The 20,370-nt window shown below is 44.8% G+C and overlaps 1 protein-coding gene across 3 annotated transcripts in view; it reads right to left on the reverse strand.

The window, feature by feature from the left end:
• LOC137863315 (high affinity cAMP-specific and IBMX-insensitive 3',5'-cyclic phosphodiesterase 8A-like) overlaps positions 1-20,370 on the reverse strand; it is a 175,041-nt gene that overhangs the window by 140,553 nt on the left and 14,118 nt on the right. The window contains exon 1 of one of the 3 annotated variants that reach the window (XM_068696364.1): positions 7,268-7,326. The exons of the other annotated variants lie outside the window; for them this stretch is intronic. Coding sequence (XP_068552465.1) covers positions 7,268-7,309 — 42 coding nt within the window. The 5' untranslated portion in view covers positions 7,310-7,326. Of the gene's footprint in view, positions 1-7,267; positions 7,327-20,370 lie in introns of those variants that run through there. 3 annotated transcript variants of the gene reach the window in all.

Consider the following 20,370-nt stretch of genomic DNA (forward strand, 5'->3'; position numbering starts at 1 on the left):
ATATCGCCTGTCAGTACTAGCAAATCACTCCGGCTTCCTGTGCTCTCATCACTTCGGATGCCCACTTAAGATAAGCACTTAATAATAAATGAAGGAAAAGGCTTAACAAACCTGCTTTAAACAGTGGGCATTGGTGGGAGAGTAATCTTGTCCTCATTCTTTATGTTAAACTTCTAATTTTCTAAATCCCACTGATAAGAATGCACTTAAGTGCAGTGTCAGAAGAGAATGCTGGAATTCTTTCTCGTGCCATTAATCACAAGTGTGGGCTCTCTTATTCAGCCTTAATGGATCTGTCATCAAAACTACTATTGCACTTAATTTCTGGTGGCACCGGGGGAGTCAGAGACAGCAAAACTTCATTTTCAGAGCTTCACATTCAGTTTGCAGTGCTGACACCTAGAGTTAAGCCTTCTACTTGTAAAATAAATAGGTTTGATTTGCAGCTACATGGAGATGAAATCTACATTTCATGGTGTCATTTCAAAAACATGAATGTTAAAAGCATCGCTGCTTTCAATTTCAGAAGCAAATTAACATTCAACCAATATTTTATCAAAATGACAGACAAACAAGTACTGGGAGGAAAAAGCACTTTGTTCAACATCACATAATAGCAGCAAGACAAAACAACAGCGTACATGCAGATGTGATGCATATGATCTCTTTGCCCTTTTTCAAAAGTTTTTCCACTCTAAGCCTATGAGACTATTTCTGAATATTTCAATCTAGAGTTGAACTTCAAACAACAAAAATTAAAGCTCCATTTGCAAGTTTTTCAAATGAGAATTCACACTGCCTTGAATTGGAGGGTGAGCTGAGCACAAAATGCATGAACAATTCCTTAACAGTCATTAAGCCATTGAGAAATTACCAGAATTGTTGCTACACTGATGAAAATCCAACTGAAAAAATACATATATAAATATATTTGAGCAAGACACTGGCACAGTCTTTGGCTTGTTTCTCTTAAATTTGAAAACATTACTTCAATTTTTTTGTTGCCAATAGGAAAATATTGTTGAAAGTATAGGTTCACCTGTAGTCTAGAATCAGAGAGAAAAGGTGAAGATATCAAAATCATTGCCAGTGGCAGTCATTTTTCACTATGCTACATGAGTTCTGTTTGCAGATAAAGGGGCTTGTTGAAGCTTATTTGCTGAAGTGCAGCTCAGGAAATGGTGGGCCCTATTATTCAAAAAATGAAATAGTGCAAAAGAGCAGAGGAAGAATAGGAGTGTAGACACTGGCAGATTAGGGCTGTGGGGGAAGTGCAAGGTCAGTGCAGAGTCAGTAAGTGAGAGGTCAGAAGAGAGCTAGCACGAGGAGACAGCTGGGGAACGAGAAAGGTTATTTATGGAGAATAAGGTTGAATTTCATTCAGGATTACAGAATAAGAACGAAGGCTAGAAAAGAACTTGCAATGATTGTTTTCATCTCGGTCTACGGACAAGTGGGAGCTGTAGAAGATCAAAGCACTTGGAGTACAAATACATAAACTCAACATTCAAAAGGAATCAAAAGTTACAGTATTCGGCCACTTCCCCATCCATCTCGAAGACAAAATTAAATTGTACCCTTCATTTCTTGACAAAAAACTGAACTACACAGTGACTCCCAGATTTGGGAGGGATGCTGCGCCTTGTCTGCCCCCTAACTCCCACGAACAAACTCCTTTCCCGTGGTGTGCTAGCAGCAGGCATCCATTGCACGTTGTCCTTGACCACTTCCTGCCGCACATTGCAAGAGTTTGTGTGTGAATACTGGGACAATTTGCTCCTGTCCAGTTACACAAAAATGAAGGCCTAGAGAAAAAGTTTGGTGCCAAAATCCAATTCTGATAATGATTCAGAGCCCAAGACACTGACAGGCAGAATGATGCAGAAGAAATTATGGACTGGCACCTGCATGAACAACAAATACCAGCACGCTTTGAAAAAAACACCACATTTCTTCAGTGGTAGAAAAAGCGTGCCTGCAGTCCTGTGAGCAGACAGGAGCAATCCTGATACAAGATTACTCTATATTGGTTTAATTGCTTCTCCCCCCAAGTCAACTATATGTTCCAACTGTGTCTTCTGGCCTTCTGAAGATTAGGCAATCCTGCTCGTCTCTAGGCCAGCAAAGGAGGCAGTGGGGAGGAGGAGAGGGAGGAGGAGGAATTGCGGAAAATGTGCCAGGACACAAACAGCTGAATGGGCTGTACACTGCTAACTACCGCGACATGCAAACTGTGACAGCTCATCTCTCCAGCCTATAGAAAAACAGGAACCACGTTCTTCTGCCTTAGCCACAGGTAGCATTACACCTCGTGAGCAAGGCAGGGTGTTTCCTCTTGCTTGTATATGAGGAACAGGCATCCTATCCTGGAGCCAGGCACCTTCAGATGACAGAAAACAAATACAGAACTTATCCTGCAATAAATCATCCTCAATTGTATGAAATACAGAAATACAATGGGTTTGTTTTCTTCATCACTTTCTGGTGTCCAAAAAAAAAAAAAAAAAGAAAAAAGAAAAAAGCAATCAACACAAACCCTGCTCTGAAGGCCTTGCAGGCTGTCTGACTTGCAGTTGTTGCATAATGCAGATTGCAGAATACAGACAATTGTCTGTGCCACTTGGAAATCAGAGTCCTCAGGACAGTCTAAGTCAGCAACTTTTTCAACTCTAGCACCAAAGACATTTGAATCTAAAGCTCAGACACTTCATGTACGTGCAACTTATTTATTTTATTTATTTTTACAAAACTTCATCTGCTGTTTGACTGCTGTCAAAATGGCTTTCTGTTGCAGCTGTAGTGTACACATCACACTCACCACTGCTCAGTGATCAGGAGGATAGATAGCATATCTGGGAGGAAAATGTACCCCCTTTCCCATTTTCTTTACTTCTCTGCTGTCCCCACAATGTGGAGGACTCTTTCCTCAAAATTTGTCTTCCTCTTCTTCCTTGTTTCTTGTCCTTTTTCCTACCTTTTCCTCAAATCCTTTTCTTTCCTTCCCTAAGTACCCTTTTTTTTTCCATTTGGTTTCTCTTGCCATTTCTCCTCCTCAGATCAAAATCCTTCACCCTGCCCCAAAGCATTTCTCATCCCTTTCATTTTCCCAAAGCCCCTTAAATCTCCCACAAAAGCTCCCCGTTTTTCCTGCTTTCACCATTGTCCATCTGTCCAATATTTCTCAGGTTTCCTCCTGCACCATGCGTTCTCTACTTTATTGTTTGTAGGCTGTCCTGAAGTCAGCCAAGAGCAGCACCTGCTTGTTTAGCAGACACAGACCAAAGGCATCCAGATCTCTGTGCCCCCCAGCTTAAAAGACTGGCACAGGGCTTCCGATGCTGCTCCTTAAGAGCTGGCTTAGCTGTAGCCCGATTTCTGTGGAGCAAGACATATGCAGGGAAAAGGGTGAAAGCATGGTCTCTGAGTCTCCTCTGCCCCAAAAGGAAGCTTTGTGGATCCAGAGGCAGCTGAGACTGACACCCACAGCACTGCTGATTGCTAGGCACTGCAGATACAGAGCCTTGAGGTGATCCAGTCCAAGGATCTCACAGGTTTTCCTCTCCCTCGTAGTCCTCTGCTCCCAAGCGTTCAGGTGCTCACCACATAGGAAACTGCCACCTAAGCCGCATCCTTCCAGTCCCATAGCCCAGGCAACGCATCCCCCGTGGGATGCAGTAGGCAGCACCACAACACCCAGCTGCAGCACCAGCCCCAGAGCTCAGCGGGAAGGAGAGCAGCTCTGTGAGCTGCCGCTGCCAAAGCAGCCTCCAGCAGCTCCCACTGCCTGGCCATGCCTCAAGTCAGCCAAAAATTTGTGGGGAAGGGAGGAACAAAGCACTGTCGTCCCCACCCACTCCCCTATAATTATCCCATGCTTCACAAGCAAATTTATCTATCTGGATACACAGTGCCATACAGCCAGCTGTGACCATAGGGAATTAGCTGTTCCCCTCTTGGAGAATTTTCTCTTCCCTCTTCCCAAGTATTTTTAAGCTAACTCGCATTCATTTACTATGCATTCCTTTCAGGTTGTGATTTACTAAGCCACAGATGAGAACTGGTCTTTCTCCTAGAAAACTGGCCCTTAGTTCTTACACCCTACAGGCCTTGCTGCCTGTTGTCCCTTTGCTTCCCAAGGCTATGGGACCGCCACCCCAAACCTCTGGCCCAGCACAGAGGTGACCCCAGCCTCAGGACCCTTCCAACTTGTAAATTGGGTCCTGATGCCGTAACACCCAAAACCACATTGTGGTCTGCCTGGATCCAACAAGAAAAAGTAAAGGACACTCAATAAAAGAAACAAGCAACCTGACTCCTCCAGCACGAGGTCGGTCTCATTTGGTCATCAAAGCCACAAGGAGCAGTGCTTAGTGTCAGTAAGCCAACCTCAGCAGCTGACAAGATCAGGCTCATGAAGGAAGACTCACTCAAGAAAGGCATTCAAAGCCACAGAGAGAAGCCTTTCTGACTCCCCACATCCCCTCTCCAGGGGAAGCAAAGGGGTTGGGCCCCAGGTCAGGAAACCCCTCTGGCCCCACTCCTCTTTAACCAGGAGTGTTAGCAGTTAGCAGCCTTCCTCACAATGCCAGCATCTTTTCCAGAGATGTGTGGGGTGAGAGTGGCAGAGAGAAAAATGTGATACAGAGCTAGAAACATATCCCTACAGTATGGCAGTGATGGGAGCTGAAAAACTCACTAAAATGACTGTTTAAGACAGGCTGTCCACCTGCAAAATAGATGGCTTTCATTGGTTGCTCATTTTTTTATTTAAGGAGCACATCCATCATCCAGAGTCATGTTAAGAAGTAATTTACTTTATATTCACAACTGCAAAAATTCCCATGTGCTGTCTGAGTGATCTAGGAATGTGTCACTGCCATCTGAAAAAATCACCCTACAAACACATCTGAATGTAAGACAGAGGAGTGGACCTAATCAGAACACTTAACACCTGTTAACTGTATTCTCAAGGACATTTCCTTTCTTTGGGCTAAAGCAATACCTTTAAACACACTCAGCTACATCTGCCTGTGTACACTCCATCTCCCTGATGCAAGGTCTTTCCGTGGAGCAAGGTGGCTGAACCCTCAATAAACTCCAAGAAGTGCACCCTACCATCAGGCAGATGAGTTGAGATGGCCGTGCAATCTGTCTTTCTCTTCAGATGCACCCCCTTCTCCCAGCAACGTCTGACATCCCATTCTTACACTGCAGTCAGGCTCCGTGAGTAATGTTTCATTCATGATTCATATGATTTTTCCAACTGCATTTGTGTTTCTCTAGGCTCTCATCAGGGAAGTTACGCTCCCTGCCACTTGCCCGTATGCAGCTCTGCGTGCAGACAGCTGTAAGGAGGAACGCACAAGAACCCGACCTCTGTGGTGCCATGGCACAGCGCTCATAGATCATGAGCCTTGTAAACTCTGTTTTACGGCTGTCTGCACATGCAGCAGAGCAGCGGGAAGAGCAACACCACAAGAATTGCGAGAGGAGATGACAACTTGGGGGAGAGATAAGGAGAAACCACACTGAGGGCAGGTGGAAAAACCAGACGGTGCAAGTTTTCTGGGGATAGCTATTAAAAAAAGAGAGAGAGAGACTCTCTCAGGATGTTTGGGGGAGATAAATCTTCCAAGTTTTTGAAAAGGGGAAGGCAGCCCTTGCAGATTCACTCACCACAGCCCTAACAAACATAAATCTTATCCACATGGGCACCATCCTTCCCCACGCACTCACCAGGGCTGGCTGTAGTGCCGCTATCACGGAAGGATCTGTCACATTAAGCAGAACAGCACTTGGCACTTTGCGTGAGTTATGGTCGCAGCCAGCACAGCTGGGTGCTGCAGTGGTTGACAGGCTCTGTAACACAGTCACAATAGCAAGCACTATAAAAGAAAAAATAAAAATGAAACAAAAATCACCCAAATGGGTTGAGAACAGAGCCGAAAAATAGTTTTAAAATATGTCCTTTAACCTCCTGAGAGAATTGCAGACTGGGGGGAGCGATGAACCCGCTGCCGAGGGGGAAGGCTGATCTCATGGTTTCTGTTCGCCTTGGCAAGTGTCTCCTGGCTACGCACTTAACGTGTCCATGTGAGCGGATTCCTCACGCTTAGTCCAGAAGCTTTTAATCTCCTCTCACTTGAAACAAGCTGCGGTACCATCCCTTTCTCTCCCCGATATACCCTCAAGGCATGGTTCTCCACTTCCTATCCCTCTGCAGAAATAAGACCTCACACTTCGGCGGCCACAGACAGCCAGGAGCAATGCTGCTCCTCCCCTTATCTCTCACCCGCTCCCAGTGCTAAACACACCTTTTCCCACAGCCCTAAGCTGGTTTACACTTCTGGTTTCAGGGAGTTTCAGAGGAAACTGGCAGACACACCAGCTTTACAAAGAATTAAAACAACCAAACCAATTCACTACCACAACAGATATACCAATCCAGACAAAACAATGAAAGATTTGCCCATCTCCATGCACTTCTGCAGATGATTAGGCAAGTGTCAGAGTGATTTGGCTTCTAATCTAACCCCTGTGCGTAAAGCTTCCAAGCTTCCATCTTGCTCAGGCAGTATAAGTACATACCTTCCTTTTGAAAATCTTGGGCACAGAAAGAAACGACCATTAAAAAACAAAACAAAAAAACACAGCTCTGAGGACTTCTAATGTAAAGCTATGACCCCATCAGAAGGAAACCAAATTAGTGACTGCCCATTACCCAGACTGACGTGGGAAAGAACACCTGGCCTTTTAAGAGAGAAAGGTAAAGCGAAGGCAGATCTAACACATAAAATACTTACAATAATCTCACCACCAAAACATTTTACAAACACAGCCATGCTTGCTTTCAGCAGGAACAGCAAATCCCAACACAGTTTGTTTTCCACTTGCGGAGAAATACACCTATACAAGAAAAACACTGCACGAGCTAGCAAGCTAAATTCAGCTTATCCACGGAAGGCGAGACAGACTTGGGGCCAAACCTCAGCAGTTTCTCTCCTTCTCTCTACCCCACTCAGGGGTGACTTCTGCAAAGCTCTAGGAGAGCGACATTAGAAAACACTTGTCTTCTACTGCAAGTTTCCCCAAAAACGATATTATTGCTTTTGCAGCGGATTAGCCCAAAGTCACACCTACCACTGACCAAGGGGGACACCATTCACCAAATGCCACATGGAGTGGGAGAAGAGAGACATAACAGATCTCTTAAAGCCTCTGTTAATTTAGTGTCTAGGCAGGAGCCCCATCCCTATTTTCCCCCTACCTTAAGCCAGCAGCAGTAAGAGGACACAGGACCAGACCCCATTCCCAAGCCCTCCTTCTCTTGATTTTTAAAACCACTCGCTCATTTACCAAAAACAGCTGGAGGCATCTCACAGTTGAAGCTGCACTTCCAGCTGGGAGGTATTTCACTGATTATGTAGCAGATGATCAAAAAGAAAAACAAATTAAATTAGAAAAAGGAATATAACAAATTCCGTCCCTCATAGCATTTGTTCAAGTTTTTATTAATATAAGCTAAATAACAGGAAAAAGCACACGGAGAACGTAGGTGTATATGGTAAGTATAATGTATCAGCTTCTTTCATGCAGATGCAGTTTTTACAAAACAAACCAGAGACATGCAAACTTCTGACTGGTAGTGCAAGTTGTTGCACATTTAAGAATAGAAAAAAGGCACTAACCTATAGCCACAGTTAGAGATACGCATCACTACACAAATTACCCGCAACATTAGACACTCAGATAAAAATCACCGACACACAGGTTTAGATAAGTGGGAGCAGATCCCTTGTTTGCATTCGCTTTGTAAAACACACCATTTATTATTTCTTTGCTGGCAAGCTGCACAGGCTGCTCCTTAAAGTGTGGGAGAGAGAAAGGCAGGACCACCAGAAGGTGACTTTCTGGGGTAAAAGGGACCATGCCGGGTGGGCAGCCAAGCCAGGAGGTGGGAGCCTGTGTGTGCTCCCTGCGAGCAGCACAGCTTTGCTGCAGCCCTTAATAACTCGGCAGTTCAAGCCTCAGTTGCAGGCTTTTAGTGCCAGTCAAACAGAAGGAAATGCTTTTTCACCATAAGGTCGTTTTCCAAGAAATCATGGACTTTCATACCTGCTGATTTCCTATCGCTGATGAAGTTTATAGCACCCAGAATCCCTCTTAAAGGTCACCATCTTGGTCACAGCACGGCGCTTAGGCAAACTGAGATAAATTTAAATCTTTGGCTGTTTGGTAAAGCTCTGCATTTTCATTAGTTGGGAAAACTCCATTAGATCAGCCACCTTCACTTTTGCCCACTGCTTTAGTTTCAGTCACTTTTACACTAGTACAATGCTGCAACACTCATCTTAACACAGCATTAGACATATTTTTAAAAGCTTCCTGCTAGTCCTAAACATTTTGCTCATCAGAGGAAGAGATGGATGTGCTAAATGTTCCAGAACTGTTTAGGATAATCTGGTAGGAATACAGACCCAGAAATCACACTTCAGTGTCATTGCAGATGATGACTTAGTTTAACAATTTCTAAGCCACCAGGTTCCCTTTAGGTTTTACTGTTTAGGTGGGAGGACATTGGTATGTTGGTAATTTGTATTCAAGCACTTGCTCACTGTCTTTTTTTTTTTTTTTTTTTTTTTTTTTTTTTTAAGAAATTTGTTTGGAAAACAAGCTTTGCCTCTAGCTCACAGCTGAGGTCTCTGAAATCTACTCAGTCTTGAGAGGTATTTCCATTAGGGCTTTCACAGTGTCAGAATACAGAAGAAAAATGGACTGAAAAGTTGAAAGTTGCCCTATGTAGTTAAGAATGAATTAGTCCCCATCCCAGCCCTTTTTCTTGTAGGGAAGCAGCTTGGGGTAGGGGCTGGAGCAGCAGGAGGAGGATGCTGCACCCCCAGCCCTGTCCCTACAGGTGACTTTGTGTGCACTGCATTTTCCTGCAGCCGATGCTTCCTCTCCTTGCTCCTATCTGAGCTTCAAACTCAGAAACTGGGCATGTGGGGTAGCCGTGCACAGGTCCACATGCAGGTGTGCAGGGAAGCTGGCAAGAATGGGTGAGGCACCTGGACAGCCAGGTCGGGATGCAGGAGCAGGTGCAGCAGCAAGACCCAATTAGCAGCAAACCAAATAGCTTGTATGGTCTCACAGCAACTCCTGAACACTCCAAGCCATCCAAAAGCATGCCGAGTAACTCCTCGTCCCATGTCTGTGATGTATTGTGATGTATTAGGATATTTATCAACAGTATTTTGTAAGCACTTTCCCACATGTACCTAAATACTGACCTATATAAGGAACACATAAACACTCAAACGATGAGGGTTGCTGTTTTTCTCCCTTTTCAGGATTTCTGGTTTTATCTTCTTATCCCCCCCCCAACTTTCCTCACCACATCACCACGATACTATTTTTTACTATCTTGATATAGTAGCCTATTGGTAACACCGACACATTAGTGAGAGCATTTTCCCATCTGAGGCAGCTGTTGGAGCTGCCCTACTTAGGGCAGAGGGATCCCACATCAGTGTGTTTTGGTTTTGTTGGCTCCTTGCATTCGTGCAGGGTTGTGCTGGCCACGCCTGGGCTCCCCCAGGCTGCCTGGAGGCTCTGGGCACAAAGTTCATCAACCTTCCTCTCCTTCCCAACCGGGTTTTCTCAATTTGCTGTGCCTGCTCCTACGCAATGAACTTAACACACAAAGAACTGAAGCAGAGATGAAGATTGTAAAAAAATTACAAGAGGAAGAAAAAGCAAATTAAGCAGGGACCTTGCTAGACAAAGACTGAAACAGGAATAAAAATCCTCTATAGCACTGCAGATTTCAGACAAAATCTAAAGACCCAGGCTAGCATCCTACCCGAGTATAAACTACATTTGCCATTTCTCATCAATTTAAAGCCATGGTGGTAATTTGTGCAATGACAGCGTATTTACTAATGAAAACACTCTGAAAGGCATTTAGGGAAAAGGAACAATGTCATCACACTGAATTCCCACTGTGCAAACACTGTTTTTTAAATGAGGTTGTCTGTGCCCCCTACATTATAGAAATAAAGCTGAGGTAGCTTCCCTATTATACCCTTCCTAAATAAGGCAGGAATTACTCAGCTCATCCTCCACTTGAGCAGAATGTGAACTTCTGATGAAAAGTTTGCTTTTGTTGCTCTGCCAAGTGCTAGGCCCAGAACCTGGAAGGATTAACAACAGGAGCGGGCTGGGGACACGTGATTTAGCTAGCCTTGTTTGCAGTTCGGCTCCTTAGCAAGGTACAGCCTGACCTTAGGTGACTGTGGCTAAAAGGAACAATTATGGAGCTCAGCAGTGGAAAAAGAAAAAAAAAAGTAAAACAAAAACAGACAGACAGGAGCCATATAACTAAAAGAATTTAAAGTGCTCAACTAAATTATGCACATTAGAATACCCTACATCCAGGCTTTATTAACCACTTCAGTGAAAACAGAACCTCAGAAGCGATTACAGAAATCTTGGATTTCTTCTGAAAGAGTTGCTGTATTGCTTTCGTTTCTCTCTTGAGCACCAGAAGACGAACTGTCATTTATTTAGAGGGCTATGGTTCTATCACAGGCTAACTGGAACACATCATAAATATTGACTGACCTATTATTCTAATTCCTTACAGATGGGAAAATAAAAATTGAGGGACTTGCCCTAAGTCACTGAGCAAGTATTTGCCATAGCCTGAAAGTAAGGCTGTGAGCTGACTCCCTTTGCAACTGTAATATTCATCTTTTGTAATGTCAGTGGTTTCTGGACAATTGTGTATTTAAAATAGTTAATATAGCCACCTAAAATTCTATATTTTTGAAGTATTTTTAACATAACCTACAATTACACAGCATAGCCCTGCACACATTTGCACACATTGGTCAAGACCAGCAAAAAATTGCTTGTTGTCCACAAGCTTGAACTGCCTAGTGATCGTGTAAAAGGCTTTTAAACACCACAACTTTCTGATACTTATTTAAGATTACACTTCTCTGAAGGTCAATATATCATGAAAAGGCTAGTAATGGTCAATGAAGCAAGATGGCTCTTAGGGTAGCAGATTTGCCCCTAGAAATGAGTCTCCAGACTTTGTTACAAATGGGAACTGCTGAAGAAAAAGGAGCTGTTGCACTAGGGAGACAAAGGCAGCAGGCTTGCTCAGCATCTGACCTGTATAGGGGCAATAACATGACACTTCAGGAAGCTCTGAAACCCATGGGGAACCTCTCCATGGCTGTACAAGGAAATACTTCTCACCTCCTTCCAGCTCTGCTGGTTTTGAAGGCTTCTAAGTTCTTGTCTGAGCATGGATCTGTTGGCATTTTCTGCATTAGCAGATTCCTGTTCAAGAAGGACTTCAAGAGGAGCCCTTCTAGCAAGGCGAACAGCAGGCACAAAAGTGTGCTGGCGTGCTCACTCTGAGCCTGTTCATGGCTCTCTACTATCCAATTAGTCTGGAGTGTCTGGCTGCTGGTACCCATGGTAGAAGGAGCTCTAGGATCAGAAGCAACTCCACCAAAGCCATCAGAGATGATCTTGGTCCTCTGTGTGATGCCTTTCAAATGCTGCTTGTGGGCACATCAAAACACCAGAGGCATGTCTTTGGGATGTAGTCATCCAGACGCAGGCATCTTGGGACGTTTATAAATGGCCAGTGCAAGCCACAGAACACGGGCCTGCTGCCTGCTGATCTGCGTTGGGGAAAATTGCTGGGGTTGAGGGAATTTATTGAGAGCTGTACTTCAAGGGCCCCCTGTGGGCAGGCAGATGGGCCGGATGCAGCTGGGGTGCTCCCTCCCCTTCTGGAGCACAGCAGAGCTGGCAAAGGCGAGCTTGGCCTTGGGATGTCCCAGCAGGGCTCTGCAAAGCCCTGGACACGGTGCCCAGGGGGACAAGCCGCAGCCCTTCCACACCCTTGCCAACCAGACACGGAGCCAGTGGGTGGCATCCACAGCCGTGACAATCCCCCAAGTTCTTCCCACTGAAAGCACCTAATTAGTCCTCTTTTAAAGTCTGTTTCTTGAGAGTTAAATTGCATGAGTTTAAAATTGGGCTTAGCTAGCCAGGGTGGCTGGACCCTGACAGAGAGCTGCCAGGCCTGCCCTGTGTAAACACCCAGGGTTTTAGGGGAACGTGTTGGAACATGAAAATAGCTCCTTGCACTAGTCTGACAGGTTACCGACTGTAATTCTCGGCAAAGACAACAGATTCACACAACCACAAAATTTAACGCATTTTTTAGGAAGATTTAGTGTTGCCCATAAAGATGAAACAGTGCCGTGCAGCAGCAGGAGCAGGGATGGGATTTCAGCAGCGCACGGCTCCCCCCGCACCCCAGCGGCTGCACGGAGGTCAGCTCATCCCGCCGGCTGCCCGCACTCCGTCAGACAGGCGAGTGCCATGACCTGAGCCAGCCCGCCAGGCACTGATGCCAAAGGAGATACAAGGCACAGGGCTGCCATATAAGGGGAGGAGGGAGTCGGGAAAGATTAGATGAAAAAGAAGGAGAGAAAAAAATTGCAGAGGTTCAGCTCGTATCAACATAGCCTGCACGGTGCCACATTTGGCCCGTTATCCCGTAGAACAAGAACAAAGCTAGATCCAACAACACAGCTAAAAGGAAAGCGTACTATCTGGACATACTATCTCCTCTGTAGAGCACTTATTATTAACTTTTGGAAACCACAATAATTTATCACTCAAGTAGAAGTACAGTGAAATTCTAAAGAGCATTCTCAAGAACCAGCAATACCCTGTGGCAGATACACTGGCCATGGCGAAGCATTCAAGCTTCAGACAGTAGATGATCAGTGGCCAGACATATTATTGTTTGTTTTTAAATATAAGTTGTACCTTAAGCCAAAAGGAAAATCTTGTGAGATGACATCAGAATGCCCATCGGGAACCAGGCAGTGAAGGAATGGCCACAGACAGTGCAGTTTTAGGGAGTGCATTAGCGAGCTGGAGCAGGCAAGGTTATGGAACAGAACAGTCTACATGAGCTCAGGATGTCTTTGCAGAAATCACGAGCTCTTTTTTACTGGAAATAGTTTGATGCTTGTCTGAGCAGGGGCTTACTTCAGAGCACTGTCTCATTAGGTCACCTCTGGGCATAACAGGTAGTTGTCACTTGCATGGAAATGAGGCAGAAGTCAATGAGCTAATTAATTCACTCGGAATTTAAAAATCCTTTCTTTTATCCACCCCTCTGCCCATGACTCCTAAATAAACTATGTAGTAAGGGGTCCGATTCCCTTGTGTCTCTGACTTCAAGGATACACACAATGCTCCCTCTTCATATGGCTATCTTTGATGTGAAGCCACTGTGTGCTGGCTACAAACTCTCAAAATCCATTATAGGCACCCTTTGTATAATATGCACCTTGCTTTAGCACGCAAAACATTTGGTTCCCAAAAACATGATAGGATGGCTAGAGTAACCACTAACCAGACACGCTGGAATGCCTGAAAGTGTCCAAGATTAGTCATTTGGCAGTGATCCTGGGGAAATGCAGTTTTACATATCCCACTCCGCACAGAAAGGTTTAGTGCTCGGGGCCCGCTGACAGGCCTGACCCCACTCCTTCCCCTGCAGAGCACAGCACAGCTTAGATCGGTCACAGCTCCAACAGCCAGAGACGGGATGCAATTGCCAAAAAAAATCCATATCATTCACTTTGTCAAATCTGTCTCCAGCATATTGTTTTCTTCACCAAAAGAAAAAGAAATCCAGAACAAAACAAACCCTTTCCGATACTTGGCTGAGCGTGGTATTTATTTTTTTTCTGGATAATTTCAGCTTCTGTATTTGTCATTTGAAAGAAAAGTACATGTGTCAGATGCACACTGATCAGAATTCTGGCGCGTGTTTGTATCTTATACAGGAGATCAAAGGTTGGAGAAATTTCATTCTGATTTGAGGCCAGCAGAACAAGGTTACCAAAGAGCAGCATGTGTGCTTGTCAGCCATACACAGCAAGGCTGTGTTTGGGTGTTACAGGGCTGGCAGGACCAAGAAGCAGCATCGATCAAGTTCTATGCAGGACTTGCATGGATACATCTTATAAGACGCCTACACCTCACCCTGTGCTTTTAAGAAGGGATCCAGCCAACTATACATAAAGAAATGTAACCTATTTCTTAGGCCACATCCACCCAAGGCAAGAGAGCACAACACAGCGCCTGTACCAACCCTTTCAACAAGCCAGCACATCCAAACGGGCAGCAAAGTGCTGCACGGAAACAGCTCAGGAATAACTCACAAGCAGCGCAGCAAGCACGGCATGGTCTGGCTGCTGGGCTTGTTGGCCAGACTCTCAAAAGAACCAGTTTGCTGGAGCTGAGTGCCGAGCTGAAGCAGAATTAGTCCCACTGGTTCAGGAATTGGCACGCTCTCCAGACCACGGACCTGGGCATCATGCTGTGTGAGGCTGCCATGGCCTCAGCACTTCTGCTCAGAGCTACAGAAAATAAACCAGTTAAAACATGCAGAAACTGGCAGCTGTCTTCGTGTTTTTCACATATTAAGCTGCAGAGCTGGTGCCAAGTACTCCCGCACTCAGGACTGCACAGATGATATTGCTCCTTCGGTGCATGACATTCATGGAGCGTTCCAATCGGGAAAGAAACCAGCACAAGCGTATGAATGAATGGAAAAACGAATTACTTCAAGTTGATTTAAAGAAGATATTTAGTCATGCATGGGAATGAAAAAAGGAAAATAGGTGACCAAAATAGAATGCAGCAATTGGAAACAGCTGATGTTTGATGAAAAGAAAGATAACTTCTGGGGTGAGAAATCTAAAAGCCTTAAGTATTTTGAAGGCCAAATTGTGCATGACTTCTTAATCCTTTAAATGGTGCCAGGCCATCCAGAATCCATTCCAGAAAGGTTTCCGAAACAGTTGATTCTAGAACTAAGCCAAAACCTTCAGCCAACTCTGGAAAATCTTCTTTAGTGTCAGACTAACATTTTGTGAGCTCATGTCAATGCTGGAAAATGACTCCAGCTGTAAGCATGAGAGAATAGTTTTGCAAAGGAACCCCTGAGCTTTGGTCTGGTTTTATGATTTGCAATAAGAAAAGGCAGAACAGGGAACTAAAAAGAGACCTTGACAGAAAAATAAATAAATAAATAAAAAATACAAGAGCTGAGTTGCATTTTCTGACAGAGCCATTACTGCCCTTCCACTTCACAGAGCGGGCAAGTTTTATGCAGCACTGGAAGCAAGAGCAGGGTTTTGCTTTACATGAGTGTTACATCAGCAGGCTCAGCAGACAGAAGCAGAAGATGGCTCCTCAGCCATGCCCACAGCACCTTACAACTTGAAGTATGACAACACATATTTTACTGCTCCAGCCACTGTCCAAATCACACCAATTGCCATTAAAAATCTCTGCCAAAATGGCAGCTCAGACAACACAGTCACCCTTAAGCAGATAGAATTCAGGTGACAAACCCCATGGGACACAGGGAAGGGGCTGTCACAGGCACCACCAAATTATTACACAACTTTTTTTTTAGACTTTGAGTACATTTCTGGGCACATCTCAAGCCTGAAAACAGAGGCATCCTAGTCATTCCTGTTTCTCATCACCAGCGGCTCTTTACATGTTGTCAGTCCCTCTCTCTCTCTCTTTTTTTTTTTAATTAAAAAAAAAAAAAAAAGCCCAAAAGTTAGTAGATAAATAACAGATCCTGCTTTATCCCTTTAATAAATCATTGGGAGAAATGGATGAGCATTTTGATTCATATGGACATAGCTAGCAAGCCAACCAGACTGTATATTCCTATTTTTCATAACAAATACTGATGTATTCCTTCCGTGAGTGTCCACATCTTTTTAAGTGACAAGAAAGAAGCATGCTGTAATAAGTAAACCCAAGGTCAGACAGCCTTGTCTATATCAAACCACATGGAAGAAGAAAAGAGGAGCTATGTGAAATCCGTGGCATTTGGGAAAGATTTTGTATATAGAATCTGAAAAGAGTGTACATTGTCAGCCTGGCAGAGAGGACATAGATATCCAAAACAGAAGCCTAAGCAAACAGACAAATCAATATGTATTAAATTCACCCCAACGTACGATTTGTGGGGCACCAGATCCACTTGAAATCCAAGTCAAATTTGAAATTCAAGTCAAATGATCGTGAACACAGACAAAAATTCAAAACAGAACTGTATATAGCATATTCAAACATGCTTTGAGCAGAGGGGTTGGCGTAGATGATCTCCAGAGGTGCCTTCCAACCTCAAGTATTCTATGATTCTGTGAAGTGTTTTGCTTTGGTATTTTCTAAATTAAATGGTTTGGTTTTGATTTTTTTTTTTCCAAAATGAAAGGGGACAAAAATAAACAGCTTATAAAGCAACACCAGGCATTTTGTTTGGGACCGAACAAAACATTTTGCAATTTTTTTTTTTTATTTTTTCTTTTTCTCCTAAGCTTATCAATTTTCTCCAAAGAAACCTCTGCTTTTTTTTTTCATTAAACCTGTTTGGGTTTCATATTTGGGGTGGGGAGTAAGGGTGTTAGACAGCAAACCAAAAAAACTCACCATTTATCCAGTTCTGCTCCCAACCCCTATTTTCTTATTTCATGGGGGAAAAACTGCAAAGATGATAAACCCTTTCAGATGCACCCCAGTTTTTTCAAGGATTAAGGTGCAGAGCAGGCACCTCTGCAGCCAACAGTAGCAAACAGTAATGCAACAAATGCCAACCTTGTGCGTTTCCATGGCCATGGTGCCTCAGAGACCTCTTTCATCCACATGCTCCTCCTCTCCAAAGGCACCTCCTCATCTCTCTTTGGCTGGGGAAGGGGTGACAATTCAGATGTACTCATTTCCCAGTAGATTTTGTTTCAAGGGAAATAAAATAGGTGTTTCTGCACCTTCCTCATCTGCCTGGGTCTATTTACTCATCTAATGTGGTCACTTACAGAAGAGAAACTATTTGCTTACAGAGCAGAGAGAAAGAGCACAGGGAGCACCATTGCACAACCAGCAGACACCAGGGTCGAGATGATGTCTCCAGGGCTATGTAGGCAAATCAGAGCAGTATTTGCTTATAAACACTGAAGGCACTTGCAGTTAAGCCTTGTGCTTGGGCTTGTCCCGGAGTAACAGTCTTTTGTACATCACACCAGCAGATCACTTACACCAGAGACTGACTCAAGTCCATTTGGGGTAGATGACAACTTTGGCTAGCTCTGTGCTCATGGCCAGCGTTGAGTGGTGAGCTGCTCCCGAGGTACAAACAGTGCTCTTGTGCACGGGCTGATCCCAAAACATACAATCACTTGCAGCTGGAGGTAAATTTGGGGGCAGAGCTCTGTACAAATTTCAGGGCTTTGCTCCCAGATTTACCTCCTGAGAAAGGGAAAGGGAATTAATTGACCCCTTCAAGCCAAACTCCATCATCCAAGTCTTCCCCACCCTCCACAGATAAAAATATTGCTAAGAGAGCATCCTCTGTAATGGCCAATATGTCCTTCAGGGCAGCTATCCCAAGAAGGGCACGATTGCCCCACCACAAATCTGTACTTGCCAAAGCAGCCAGCCAGTTAGCCAGGCAGAGGAACACTGCAGAGAGCAGGTGTGCAGAGTGGGCAACAGAGCCCAAAAGGTGCCCTCTGTACCCAAAGCACAAGCCATTCTGGCACTGCAGCACATTGCTGTGCCACTGGGGAGAAGCTGTTTTGCTGTGTACTCTGCCAAAGATGCTTACTGTAGTTCTGGTAGGAATTAGCCTATTAATTTCTGCGGGTTTTAAAGGCTATGATCACTCATTTCCTTCTGGTCCAGCTAGTCTGCAAAGAGCAAGCCAGGGTCTGCCTCTCTGCCCTGAGAAGAGGTATCTTGAGAACTGTTTTCTCCTGTCTATGTGGCCATCTCAAATCCTCTTTGTTTTTTTAAGGAATAAATTATTAGACCTAAGATCACTACCTGCTGGAGCTGCTCTGCACCCTGGTTCTCAGGACAGGACCTGTGCGTGTGCTGGGGGAAGACATCAAACCCCCCACACACTCCGATGCCTGCTGCTCCTGAAGTACCTCTGCTGTGCATTTGCGCAATGCCACTGTTTCACCTCTTTTATCAAAAAATCTCAGACCTCTGCTGCAAACATGAAGGCACTTCAACAGACCTAGGCAGGAGGTTTGGATTGGTACAAACAGGGAAACACTCAAGGAGAAAGAAAAATGCCAGCCTAAGGGAGGGGAGACAGTGGAGCTCAGCTCATCACATTAGCATTTGTTTGCACCCAGCAACACTTCAGTACAAAGAAAACCAAATCTCCATTATAATCTCACATTTTTGGACGAGGCTCCTGCGTATTAATTCCTATTGATTGACACGTGGAACAGCACACTTTGATCATCTTGTTAATCAAGTATTCTTGCAGCAATACATGACGCAGTTTAAGTAAGTCAGGTTAAGTCCCTGTGTACACAAGGAAGCTATTATAAGAGAACCCGATGATGAAACTGCTTTTAGCAAGAAGTAACCAGAGACCGAGTGCCATGTATGCTTTGGAAAATTTCACTTCATTTGTATCATTTTTCATGACTTTCTGCATAGCATGACACGGTGTTGTCCCCCAGGCCGTGACTGGTTTGGCTTGAAAGTCAAGGTTTTGCAAGCGGGACCAGTGAATTCCCCTGAGGCTCTAAGCTTGCAGGGAGCTCAGGACCTTCCTTTTGAGGGAGCATCTCCTTTACATGTGTGTCTTGGTCATTTCAAATACTGGCCATTCTTGAGGCTACAGCTTAGATGCACAGCAGTTCTTGGCACACAGCTGCTGAGCTTCTGTGGCCCTGTACCATGCTCGGGAGAAATGAGTGCTTCCCCCGGGCACCAAGGAGGGTGGCCCCAGCACTGCCACCAGGGAAAAGTGCTGGTGCCAAATAAGGCTGCCAAGCCCACACGTGCACCTCACAGCATGGCTGGCCCCATTGCCCAACCTCCCAACAGAATTACCTTTGCAAAAGCATCTGATTTTCAGAAGTGCTGATCAGCGCCAGCTCCTACTGATGTCAGCAGGGACTACAAGCACTGGGGTACCGAAAAATCAGAGCGGTATCACCAGCCTGTGCCTCTCTTTCCCATTTACAAGCATGGCTCAGCCTCTTAGGGACCATAACTAAGTCTTTATTAAGCCCTTGGATGAGTTTTACTGCAAAACAAAGCTAAGAATGAGCACGCACAATTACACCAGGACAATAGCCTAAACTTAACAGCTTCCTGTAATTGTCTGAGGCAGCCTGTAAAACGGAGAATCACCTCATGATAAATCCTTGCTGGTCATTTACCATCATTAATCTATACTGTCAGAATGAATTAGGAGCAGAGGAGCATGTTAATTACAACGTAGATGACACCCTAGCTTTAATTATCAGGCCTTCAAAGTAAACAGTGTCAGATAATCGTCCTCAGTCACCATAAACGGGTGTTGGAGGAAAGCCCTATTAAGCCGATGGCACCGACGTCCAGCATCCAGGGTCTGCAGTTACAAGGCTGCCATTATATCATTACTTCTCCAAACTGCTCTCTATTTCTATCCACATTAGTCAGGTCCATGGGCCACTTTTTCCATTGCCTATGACATGCCTTAAGTTAGGGGTGACCAGTTTCATCAGTGTGTAGCAACCTAGCTGTATTTATAGAACACTTCAGATTAAACAGCAAAAGCACCCACTGTCCTTTTATACCTTTTCATTTTGCATTTAACAGCTACTTATTCATTTTACTTACCAACTAGGGCAATGTTTATATAGCTTGTGGTTCCCATTTCAATATTATTTTATGCCATTTTCTGGAGGGCTAGGATTATGGAATAAACCTAAACACCCAGACAGTTTGCAAGGCACTGGGGAGAGCAGCTAGCAGAGTTGCAGAGGCCCCCTAATCCCATCAGATACACGTAGACCTTTCGATACTGCAGATCTTTAAGAGCACGGTATAAGGCAGCTCTTTGTTTTGAATTAAGAGTAACGTAAGCTTTATACTCTCAGGAGTTTCTCAAGGAGAAAAGTCCTGCAAGAGCCCATGGATCAGAAGGCAAAGCTGTTCGCAGAGCTCCGATCACATGTGAAGTAAGCAGGGTGTCACGCAGCTGTAGGAGAGGCAGGTTTGGCACCCAGAGCTGCCTGCCCATGCTGGGCCTGCCGGACACGCAGAGCTGCCTGGGGACATCTTGTGCCCAGGGTATCCCCTGCAGAGCCCAGGGCTCCCGTGGGCTCTAGGGCGCTGGGTGTTATCTCCTGCTGCTCACCACACACTCCAAAACAACGCCCTGCCTTTTCCTCCAAGCCATGGGCAGAATGCAAAAGGCCAAGGAGATACAAGTAGCCTGTGAAACGT

Source organism: Anas acuta, chromosome 12 (genome assembly GCF_963932015.1).
Source record: "Anas acuta chromosome 12, bAnaAcu1.1, whole genome shotgun sequence".
Lineage (NCBI taxonomy): Eukaryota > Metazoa > Chordata > Aves > Anseriformes > Anatidae > Anas > Anas acuta.